The 12047-nt window shown below is 41.8% G+C and overlaps 1 protein-coding gene and 1 long non-coding RNA gene across 2 annotated transcripts; both read right to left on the bottom strand.

Annotated features, from left to right (window-relative positions):
• Nucleotides 1-310: 310 nt before the first annotated feature.
• On the bottom strand, nucleotides 311-5117 carry LOC149972494 (uncharacterized). Its single transcript, XR_016490941.1, has 2 exons — nucleotides 4884-5117; nucleotides 311-4710 (listed from the first exon to the last, which is right to left on the bottom strand). It is a non-coding gene; the product is annotated as an uncharacterized LOC149972494 (long non-coding RNA).
• Nucleotides 5118-6092: 975 nt separating this feature from the next.
• On the bottom strand, nucleotides 6093-7881 carry LOC149972495 (uncharacterized). Its single transcript, XM_090216702.1, has 2 exons — nucleotides 7401-7881; nucleotides 6093-7260 (listed from the first exon to the last, which is right to left on the bottom strand). Exons 1-2 carry the CDS (start codon nucleotides 7761-7763, stop codon nucleotides 6898-6900), a joined length of 726 nt encoding a protein of 241 aa, XP_090072828.1. The 5' UTR covers nucleotides 7764-7881; the 3' UTR covers nucleotides 6093-6897.
• Nucleotides 7882-12047: the final 4166 nt, after the last annotated feature.

Below are 12047 nucleotides of genomic sequence, written 5' to 3' on the forward strand. Positions count from 1 at the left end.
ACTGTTTACCAGGTATTTTTTCTCAAAGTCAAACTGTAATCTTACATTTTCCAGAAGGAGGGTCGGGCAAAGACAGAGGATCGTGTTGTGCATGTCCAGTGCCCTTCCCAGCTCGTACCCAACTCCAAGAGAGGGCTGTGTCACTTCAGCTATTATCACTCACATCAGAGAAGAGTGAAGTTCCGCTTGCTTTGAACCATTTACTTGCAACAATGATAGAGCCAAACTTCGCTATTCTGAAATCTCTTGAAATTAATACTGACAGAGTAGATCACTAATGCATGCACACTCAATTAAAAAAAGACAGATATTGAAATATTTAAATTTTAGGCAAACTTGTCCTCACCACCAGACATTACATATCTTGTTGTGGATCAACTTCTCTCTGTCCTACACAGCATCCTCAGTTAGGACAATCTGGGCGCAAGGTTCAAACAAATGTTCACAAGATCATAACCACCACAGTACACAGTTTAGTCATAATGCAATAAATTAGTCAAAAAATACTTAACTGTCCAGAAAACAACAAGCAAGTTGAGCTCAAGCTGGTAGCAAACTACACTAATTCTTACAGGAAAATAAATAACACATTTCTGTCAGACATTTGTGGCATAGATAATTAAGATGTCTTATCTACATAATATGCTTATATGATTGAACTGTTAAACTCTTGTTGTTAGAATGTATCCCTTCGGATTCTGCCGTTGGCAGTTGCACTTCCTCCCTCATATGGGCTTCAGTCACCTGGGGCCCAGAGAGGGGAGAAGTCAGGCTTGTCTTTCACATGTCCCTGGTGATATGCAGAATATCAGAAAGAGAAGAGGACAGGAGGGAACATTGTCTTCATATGTGAATGTGTCTTTACCTATTTTAAATCATGTGATTCATGGGGAACCAATTACTTGTCTCCACAATGTCTGTGCGCCATTCACTCCCTCCTTTGGACTTGGGGGAGATGTGGTGGTTAATTTCTTTACTATCAAAATAGGAGAGAGAAACTTATCACACAAGTCAGAGTTAGCCCCGAGACAAAAGTACAAAGGCATTTTATAGCCAAGATACACCCCTTTCAACCTACATGATGAACAACAGATGTATAGAATGGGTCACAAGGTTAAGATTTGTATGAAAGATACTTATAATTCACAGCAGACAGTATCTGCTGTGTCAACAGTTTTATTTCATTGTTCAGACCAGGGTATGGCCCTGGGGTCATCTCTCCCTGGTACCATAGAGAACAGAAACATTAACTCATGCTCTGGAATGCAGTCTCTTTAGGTTTTATCACCCAAAAGACATTGTAAATCTCTTGTCAGTGTTATCTCCCAGAGGCCCATCCTCAGTAAAACACACACACAGATGAGCGTTATAACAAACCCTTATCCTGTAGCATAAGCAACCATTTGATGCAATAAAAGTATTATAACATAATCTTGCAATTTTCCACCATAGAGATAAATTCTGATACAAGATGTGTGGGGGAGTGTCTGGAACCATTGTACGTCATCTCGGATGTTGCACCTATCCTGGGATAGTGTATTTTTATCTCATCCATATATTTATATATTCTTATTCCATTCCTTTACTTAGATTAGTGTGTATTAGGGTTCTGTCGTGGAGTTGTTAGATACTGCTGTACTGTCGGAACTAGAAGCATAATCATTTCGCTACACTCGCAATAACATCTGCTAACCATGTGTATGTGACCAATACAATTTCACAACTGCCTTGGTGTGTTTGGACCATGATAGTTTGTTGGTGATGTGGACAACAAGGAACTAGAAACTCTCGACCCGCTCCACTACAGCCCCGTGGATGTTAAATGGGGGCCTGTTCGGCCCGCCTTTTCCTGTAGTCCACGATCAGCTCCTTGGTCTTGCTCACATTGAGGGAGAGGTTGTTGTCCTTGCACCACTTGCCATGTCTCTGACCTACTCCCTATAGGCTGTCTCAATCTTTGTCGGTGATCAGGCCTACAACTGTTGTGTCGTCCGCAAACTTATGGTGTTGGAGTCGTGTTTGGCCACGCAGTCGTGGGTGAACAGCGAGTACAGGAGGGGACTAAACACACACCCCTGAGGGGCCCCAGTGTTGTGGATCAGCGTGGCACACGTGTTGTTGCCTACTCTTACCACCTGGGGGGCAGCCCGTCAGGAAGTCCAGGATCCAGTTGCAGAGGGAGGTGTTTACTCCCAGGGTCCTTTGCTTAGGGATGAGCTTTGTGGGCACTATGGTGTTGAACGCTGAGCTGTAGTCAATGAACAGCATTCTCACATAGGTGTTCATTTTGTCCAGGTGGGAAAGGGCATTGTGGAGTGCGATTGAGATTGTGTCATCTGTGGATCTGTTGGGGCGGTATGCGAATTGGAGTGGGTCTCGGGCATCCAGGATGATGCTGTTGATGTGAGCCATACCCAGCTTTTCAAAGCATTTCATGGCTACCGACGTGAGTGCTACGTGGCGGTAATCATTTAGGCAGGTTACCTTCACCTCCTTGGGCACAGGGACTATGGTGGTCTGCTTGAAACATTACAGACTCAGTCAGGGAGAGGTTGAAAATGTCAGTGAAGACACTTGCCAGTTGGTCTGCGCATGCTTTGAGTACACTTCCTGATAAACCCTTCTGGCAACGCGGCTTTGTGAATGTTGACCTATTTAAAGGTCTAGCTGACATCGACTACCAAGAGCGTTATCACACAGTCGTCCGGAACAGTCGGTGCTCTCATGCTTGCTTCAGTGTTGCTTGCCTCGAAGCGAGCATAAAAGGCATTCAGCTCATCTGGTAGGCTCGCGTCCCTGGGCAGCTCGCAGCTGGGTTTCCCTTTGTAGTCTAATGGTTTGTTTGTAAGCAGGAATCAGGAGGATATAATTATGGTCAGATTTGCCAAATGGAGGGCGAGGGAGAGTAGTCTTGTGTGGAGTAGTTTTGTGTGGAGTAAAGATGGTCTAGAGTTGTTTTCCCTCTGGTTGCACAATTAACATGCTGGTAGAAATTTAGTAAAACAGATTCGTTTTCCTGCATTAAAGTCCCCAGGCACTAGGAGCGCCACATCTGGGTGAGCATTTTCCTGTTTACTTATGGCCATATACTGCTCATTGAGTGCGGTCTTAGTGCCAGCATCAGTTTGTGGTGACATGTAGACAGCTCAGAAAAATACAGATGAAAACTCTCTTGGTAAATAGTGTGGTCTACAGCTTATAAGATACTCTACCTCAGGCGATCAAAACCTTGAGACTTCCTTAGATTTTGTGCACCAGTTGTTGTTTACAAATATACATAGACCGCCACCCCTTGTCTTACCAGAGGCCGCTGTTCTGTCCTCCCGAAAAAGCATAAAACCCGCTAGCCGTATGTATTTCTTGTCAACTTTATGCCAAGACTTGGTGAAACATAAGATAGTTTTTTAATGTCCTGTTGGTAGTATATACACACACACGTGATCATAGTTTGTCTATTTTATTCTGGATTGACTGTACATTGGCTAATAGGACGGATGATAAAAGTAGATTACCATCTCAGCGCCGGATACTAACAAGGCACCTGGATCTTCGGCCACGATACTTCCGTCTCTTTCTCCTGTGAATTACGGGGATGAGGGCCTTGTGGGGTGTCTGAAGTAAATCGTTCCCTTCAGACTTGTTGAAGAAAAAGTATTCCTCCAGTATGGGGTGAGTAATCACTGTTTTGATATCTAGAAGCTCTTTTTGGTCATAAGACACAGTGGCAGAAACACTATGTACAAAATAACTTTAAAAAGAATGGGAAAAAACATACACAACCGCACAATTGGTTACGGGATCGTAAAACGGCAGCCATCTCCTTCGGCGTTATTTTTTTGTCACAAAGGGTGATAAAAAAAAGAAACTCTTGACCAATAGGTCCTAAACCAATTTAGAAGTGGACCGTAGAGGCCAACCCATCACTCCAGTCTGTCCAGAAGGACATCATGGTCAACAGTGTCGAATGCGGCACTTAAATCCAAGAGTACAAAGACAGAGATTTGTTTGGCATCTGTGTTGGCTCTAAGATCATTTACCACTTTAATTAAGGCTGTCTCTGTGCTAGGATGGGCCCGAAAACCATTTTGGAATTTTTCCACAACAAAAAATTCAAATACAGTTGGCACTAAAATCATTTTTCTGTTCGTAAACAAATTTCTCCAGAATTTTGCTTAAGAATGTAAGGATGGAGATTGGCTGAAAATTGACAAGAGCTGAAGAATCTAGGTTTCTTTTCTTCAGAAGGGGTTTCACCATAGTAGTTTTTAGGAAGTGATTAACAAGGGAGTGATTAACAATAGCTTGCACTTCTTCAGGTATGCAATTAAAAACAGTTTTGAAGAAGGTGGTGGGGATAGGATTGAGAAGGCAGGTCGAAAGCTCAAGTTGTGATATCACTTTTCTGAGCATGTTGGTGTCAACCAGTGGTCGGCTAGGGCACATATCAAAGTTCACATCAGGTCTTGCTTGACTGTTAACCCGCCTAACGTTGGTTATTTTATCTCTGAAATATGCCGCAAACTTAAAAGTTCACATAGGTTTGCGGGGGTAGGATTTATCAGGTCATTTACCAGGCTTTTTGGACCGTGAAGACCTTGATCAAGTCTGTTGTCCCCTGTAGAATTTGGACAGTTGGATGAGCTGAGCTGGTGATCCCTCTTCTCTGCATCTGGGGGTATAGTGTCCATAAACAGGGCACATATCATCAGCCTGAGGAAGGAGGAGAATATGGTCAGAAGGAGAGTTACTGGGCGAAAAGGGGTTTCCCTAGACAATTGTGCCAAAATATATTGGATGGGAACTATGATCAGACTACGCCATTGTAAGTCAAACAATTGTGCAACTAGAGAGATAACACACATGCATGCATTCAATATGTTTACCTTCTGAGCTGCCTTGTGGAGAGGGTTGAAGGCTCACTTGTCTGTGGCATTCACACATTCGTTGTACTTGATCACGAGGCCATGTGCTGTCGAAGAGACAGAGAAGAGAGGACTGAAGAGACAGGAGAGGAGTGACAGAGAGAAGAGGAGCGAGAGAGAGGACATGACAATCACGCCAATGAGAAAGTATGGTAAAACTCATCCCTTTTTGCAGGGCTTCCTCCTGGGCGGCATACTACCGTTGTCTCCGTTTCCTCTATTCTTATTGCAGATAAGATCTCAACCAATTAAAGGCAACCAGGTGTGTAGGGCTGACATGCTGCATCCGAGTAAGGTCACCTGCGTATAACGAACTATATCAAAACGCAGCACACCCAGTGGCACACAATAACATTAACACTGGAGCAGTATTCATAGTTCAATTCACACCGAATGTATATTTACTACTCGTGTTGAATAGTTATGTTGCAGCTGTGACAGTCACAGCATACAGTAAGTAGTCCAGCAGAAGAGAGAGGGAAAGGGCACACACACACACAGGTGGTTATCTGAGCATTTTAAAGAAATGATAAATGAATGTCCTGTATTGGTTTGAAGCCCACTCACCACGTCAAGGTAAAGGCCATGAGTGAGTTGTTAATAGACAAAATCAAAATGTTAGTTAAGAACCACAAGAGGTTGGTGAGGGGAGGACAGCTCAAAATAATGTCTGGAATGGAGTAAATGGAATGGTATCAAACATGTGGGAACCATGTGTGTGATGTGTTTGATACCATTCCATTCATTTAACTCCAGCCATTACTAGGAGCCCATCCTCCCAATTAAAGGTGCCACCGACCTCCTGTGTTAAGAACATTGATGCGTTAAAGCGATTCATCAAATCAAATGTTTCCAGTTTGTCTCCGACTGACCTCAAGTTACACTTGAGTGTTCTGGGTGATTCCATCACAGTGTAGTTGTGTCCAGGAACATAATGGGTGTCCTGAACGGCATAACCATGATCGATAGTCTGACACCACACTTTACTCACGTGTGTCCACCTTCACAGCTATATCATTGTGATGTAGGCCTACATCTGTATTTAATAGGCTAGAAAAGGAAGCAATCCTTGTTCTTATTAGTGGCATAGCTGTTTCAATTTATACTAAACATTTCACAAAGAAAGGCCAACCTCCCTGGTGACAAATTAAACAAACAGTGAACTGGTTACCAGTAGAAGTACCGTGCCTTCAGAAAGTATTCATAGCCCTTGATTTATTCCTAATTTTGTTGTGTTACAGCCTGAATTCAAAATGGATTACATAGATTTTGTCTCACCCATTTACACACAATACCTCATAGTTAAAAGGTGAAGGCATGTTTTTAGAAAGGTTTGCAAAAAAAACCCATGTCATTTACATAAGTATTCACACAAAATCAAATCAAATTGTATTGGTCACACACACATTTAGCAGATGTTTTTGCAGGTGTAGCGAAATGCTTGTGTTCATAGCTCCAACAGTGAAGCAGTAGCTAACAATTCACACAAATCTAAAAGTAAAAGAATAGAATTAAGAAATATATATTTCTCAATGTCGGAATGGCAGTAGAATACAGTATAATTTAATACAGTATATACATATGAGATGACTAAAGCAGTATGTAAACATTATTCAAGTGACTAGTGTTCCATTATTAAAGTGGCCAGTGATTCTAATTATATGTATATAGGGCAGCAGCCTCTAATGTGCTAGTGATGGCTATTTAACAGTCTGATGGCCTTGAGATGCAAGCTGTTTTTCAGTCTCTCGGTCCCAGCTTTGATGCACCTGTACTGACCTCGCCTTCTGGATGATAGCGGGGTGAACAGGCCGTGGCTCGGGTGGTTGATGTCCTTGATGATCCTTTTGGCCTTCCTGTGACATCGGATGCTGTAGGTGTCCTGGAGGGCAGGAAGTTTACCCCCTGTGATGCGTTTGGCAGACTACACTACCCTCTGGTGAGCCCTGCGGTTGCGGGTGATGCAGTTGTTGTATCAGGCGGTGATACAGCCCCACAGGATGCTCTCAATTGTGCATTTGTAAAAGTTTGTGAGGGTTTTAGGGGCCACTACAAATTTCTTTAGCCTCCTAATGTTGAAGAGGCGCTGTTGCACCTTCTTCACCTCACTGTCTGTGTGTGGACCCTTTTGGATCGTCAGTGATGTGTACGCAGAGGAACTTAAGCCTTCCACCTTCTCCACTGCGGCCCCGTTGATGTGGATAGGGGCGTGCTCCTTCTGCTGTTTCCTGAAGTCCACGATCAGCGCCTTGTGCTTTGTTGACATTGAGTGAGAAGTTATTTTCCTTGCACCATTCTCCCAGTGTGCAGTGCGATGGCGATTGCATCGTCTGTGGATCTATTGGGGCGGAAAACAAATTGAAGTGGGTCTAGGGTGACAGGTAAGCTAGAGGTGATATGATCCTTAACTAGCCTCTCAAAGCAATTCATAATAACAAAAGTGAGTGCTACAGGGCGATAGTCATTTAGTTCAGTTACCTTTGCTTTCTTGGGTACAGGAACAATGGTGGCCGTCTTGAAGCAAGTGGAGACAGCTGAGTGGGATAGGGAGAGATTGAATATGTCGGTAAACACTCCAGCCAGCTGGTCTGCACATGCTCTGAGGAAGCGACTAGGGATGCTGTCTGGGCCTGCAGCCTTGCGAGGGTTAACACTGTTAAACATCTTACTTACATCAGCCACAGAGAAGGAGAGCCCACAGTTCTTGGTAGCAGGCCACGTTGGTGGCACTGTGTTATCCTCAAAGAAGGTGTTTAGCTTGTCCGGAAGTAAGACATCCGTGTCAGCGACATGGCTGGTTTTCCCTTTGTATTCCGTGGTTGTCTGTAGACCCTGCCACATACGTCTCGTGTCTGAGCTGTTGAATTGCGACTCTACTTTGTCTCTGTACGGATGCTTTGCCTTTTTGGTTGCCTTATGGGGGGGAATAACTACACCGTTTGTATTCGGCCATATTCCCTGTCACCTTGTCCTGGTTAAATGCGGTGGTTCGCGCTTTCAGTTTTGCGTGAATGCTGCCATCTATCCACGGTTTCTGGTTTGAGTCAATACAATACACCTGAGTCAATACATGTTTCAGTACAGGTGCATCAAAGCTGGGACCGAGAGACTGAAAAACAGCTTCTATCTCAAGGCCATCAGACTGTTAAACAGCCACCACTAACACTGAGTGGCTGCTGCCAACACAGTGACACTGACTCAACTCCAGCCACTTTAATAATGGGAATTGATGGGAAATGATGTAAATATATCACTAGCCACTTTAAACAATGCTACCTTATATAAATGTTACTTACCCTACATTATTCATCTCATATGCATACGTATATACTGTACTCTATATCATCGACGGTATCCTTATGTAATACATGTATCACTAGCCACTTTATACTATACTATGCCACTTTGTTTACATACTCATCTCATTTGTACATACTGTACCCGATACCATCTACTGTATCTTGCCTATACTGCTCTGTACCATCACTCATTCATATATCCTTATGTACATATTCTTTATCCCCTTACACTGTGTACAAGACAGTAGTTTTGGAATTGTTAGTTAGATTACTTGTTATTACTGCATTGTCGGAACTAGAAGCACAAGCATTTCGCTACACTCGCATTAACATCTGCTAACCATGTGTATGTGACAAATAAAATTTGATTTGATTTGATTTGTTTGCGATTTACAGCTGTGAGTCTTTCTAAGTACGTCTCCAAGGGCTTTGTACACCTGGATTGTACAATATTTGCACACTTTTAAATATTCTTCCAGCTGATAGTTGATCATTGCTATAGAACCATTTTCAAGCAGTCAAAACAGTAACTAAGCCACTCAGAAACATTCAATGTCTTGGAAAGCAACTCCAGTTTTAGGTTATTGTCCTGCTGAAAGGTGAATTTGTCTCCCAGTCTCTGTTGGAAAGCAGACAGAACCAGGTTTTCCTCTACGATTCTGTTTGTGCTTAGCTCTTTTCCATTTATTTTTATCCTCCCAAAAAAACTCTGTTGTTCTTGCCGATGACAAGCATACCCATAACATGATGCAACCATAACCATGCTTGAAAATACGAAGTGGGGTATTCAGTGATGTGTTGGATTTTCCCCAAACATAACGCTTTGTATTCAGGACATAAAAATTGTCTAAAAAATTATTTTTTGCAGTTTTACTTTAGTGCCTTATTGCAAACAGGATGCATGTTTTAGAATAATTTTATTCTGTACAAGCTTCCTTCTTTTCTCTGTCAATTAGGTTAGTAATTACAATGTTGTTGATTTTTCCTCAGTTTTTAAAGTCACCATTAGCCTCATGGTGAAATCCCTAAGCGGTATCCTTCTTCTCCGCAACAGATTTAGGAAGGACACCTGAATATTTTTACACCATCCAAAGTGTAATAATTTCACAATGCTCAAAGGGTTATTCAATGTCTGTTTTATTTATTTATTTGTTTCCCCCCGATCCACCAATAGTTGCCCTTCTTTGCGAGGCATTGAAAAATCTACCTGGTCTTTGTTGTTGAATCTGTGTTTGAAATTCGCTGCTCGACTGAGGGACCTTATAGATAATTGTATGTCCGGGACACAGAGATGAAAATAATTTTAAACTCAATTATTGCACAGAGTGAGTCCATGCAACGTATTATGTGACTTGTTAAGCCAATTATTACTCCTGAACTAATTTAGGCTTGCCATAACAAAGGGGTTGAATACTTATTCAAGCAAGACAATTCTAAAACAATTTCACTTTGAAATTAGGGGGTATTGTGTGTATGCCAGTAACACAAAATCTTAATTTAAATCTATTTTAAATTCAGTCTAACTAGGGCTGGGCGATATATCGAAATAATTCTAATTTATGTTTTTGTCCTATATTCCAAATGCCTGTATCGCAAGAGTCAAGGTTTTGTTATTTTTTATTTTTCGTTTATGTCAGCTTGCTTCTGTTGGGGCAGCAGGTATCCTAGTGGTTAGAGCGTTGGACTAGTAACCGAAAGATCGAATCTGTCATTATGCCCCTGAACAAGGCAGTTAACCCACTGTTCCTAGGCCGTCATTGAAAATAAGAATTTGTTCTTAACTGACTTGCCTAGTTAAATAAAGGTTAAAAACACATATCTCCCTGGGATATTACATCATTTATGCAGCAGTATACAAGACACATTTTTACTCACCGTTGTTGTGCTGTGCGCTCGAATGTGGCGCGGCGGTCCTTCTTGTGGGCAAACTTTGTGATTAACCTGGCATTCTCTGGATTGATGGTGCTTTCAAGACAACTGGGAACTTGTAAAAAACAAGATCGAATCATGACATCAGTGATCTTCATGTCGGCGCTCTAGAAAAGAGGCCCGAGTTCCCGACCTGGAATTCCGAGATGGATGACCGTTCTAACCGTTCAGTACAAGCTTGTTTTTTTCCATGTTCCCAGTTGTCTTGAACTCACTGAAGTCTGCGATTTCCCTTATCCGAGTTTCCAGTTGTTTTGAACACAGCAGAAGTCATTCTGGATTGACAGCATGGCCAATGTATAAAATATTTTCTGGCCCATGGTGTTGTGTGTAAATGTTTATACTTTTAAGCTTGGAAAAGAGAGACCCCTTTTAATAACTGTTTTAATAACTGTGACCTTAATTGCCTACAGTCTGTAAGCTGTTAGTGTCTTACCAATGGTTCAACAGGTGCATGTTCATTAATTGTTTCTGGTTCATTGAACACGCATGGGAAACAGTGTTTGAACCATTTACAATGAAGATCTGTGAAGTTATTTGGATTTTTACGAATTATCTTTGAAAGACAGGGTCCTGAAAAAGGGACGTTTCATTCTTTGCTGAGTTTAAATATAATTTTTTGCAAAACAAGCCCTGAATGACAGGTCGCCACTGATTGTATAAATGTGCAATAAGCATAAAATGCTGATTTCTCTTAAATTGTGTGCACACATTTGTTTACATCCCTGTTCAAGAACATTTCTCCTACGCCAAGATAATCCATCTACCCGACAGGTGTGGCATATCAGGAAGCTGATTAACAGCATGATCATTACAGAGGTGCACCTTGTGCTGGGGACAATAAAAGGCCACTCTAAAATGTGCAGTTTTGTCACACACACAATGCCACAGATGTCTCAAGTTGAGGGAGTGTGCAATTGGCATGCTGACTGCAGGAATGTCCACCAGAGCTGTTGCCAGATTATTGAATGTTCATTTCTCTACCATAAGCCACCTTCAACGTCATTTTAGAGAATTGGGCAGTATGTCCAACAGGCCTGACAACGTCAGACCATGTGTGTGGCGTTGTGTCAGCGAGCGGTTTGCTGATGTCAACGTTGTGCCCCATGGTGGCGGTGGGGTTATGGTATGGGCAGGCATAAGCTACAGACAATGAACACAATTGCATTTTATCCTTGGCAATTTGAATGCACAGAAATACCTTGACGAGTTCCTGAGGCCCAATTATTTGAAGGTATCTGTGACCAACAGATGCATATCTGTATTCCCAGTCACATGAAATCCATAGATTAGGGCCTAATGAATTTATTTCAATTGACAGATATTCCTCATATGAACTGTAACTCAGTAAAGTCTTTGAAATTGTTGCATTTTGTGTTTATATATTGTTTTCAGTATAGTTACATTTGTAACAAAAAGGGTATTTTCATAGACAGACTTGAAGGCCAGATCAGTGATTATTGCAACAACAAAAAAAAGCAGGATAAAATAATTAGTGGGTCTTATGGTTGTGGGAGGCTTATATTTAGCCTAGGTATAACTTCACAAGCCCTGAATTCATTAGATTATTGCTAACTGTTTGAAATGCAGTGTATTTGACCTTTAATTTTGCAACACTTATTTCGAGAAAACATAACTGTATGATTTTTAGGCCTTATCGCCCAGCCCTACCTTATTGCCCAACAAAATGTGGAAAAAGTCGAGGGTTGTGAATACTTTCTGAAGGCAGTGCCCAAACATAAAATAATGAAACAAGAGTGTGCATTCTTCAAGTGTAAGAGGTCCTTAATTGACACCAAAAAGCCTATACTAAAAGGCCTATTCTACACCCATTTGAAGAGGAAAAAAAGCCCCCCCACTACATAATTTGTGACCAAGTTTTCATCTGATTTGTCTC

The sequence above is a fragment of the Oncorhynchus mykiss genome, chromosome 23, assembly GCF_057628025.1.
Source record: "Oncorhynchus mykiss isolate SJ-2025 chromosome 23, ASM5762802v1, whole genome shotgun sequence".
Taxonomy (NCBI): Eukaryota; Metazoa; Chordata; class Actinopteri; order Salmoniformes; family Salmonidae; genus Oncorhynchus; species Oncorhynchus mykiss.

Bases quoted from the DNA above. Each gene is read 5' to 3' on its own strand.
- LOC149972495 (XM_090216702.1), bottom strand. From the start codon at position 7,763: ATGTGGCAGGGTCTACAGACAACCACGGAATACAAAGGGAAAACCAGC. The intron at 7,261-7,400 runs GTAACTGAACTA...CCGCCCCAATAG, and splicing joins CTGTACCCAAGAAAGCAAAG to ATCCACAGACGATGCAATCG.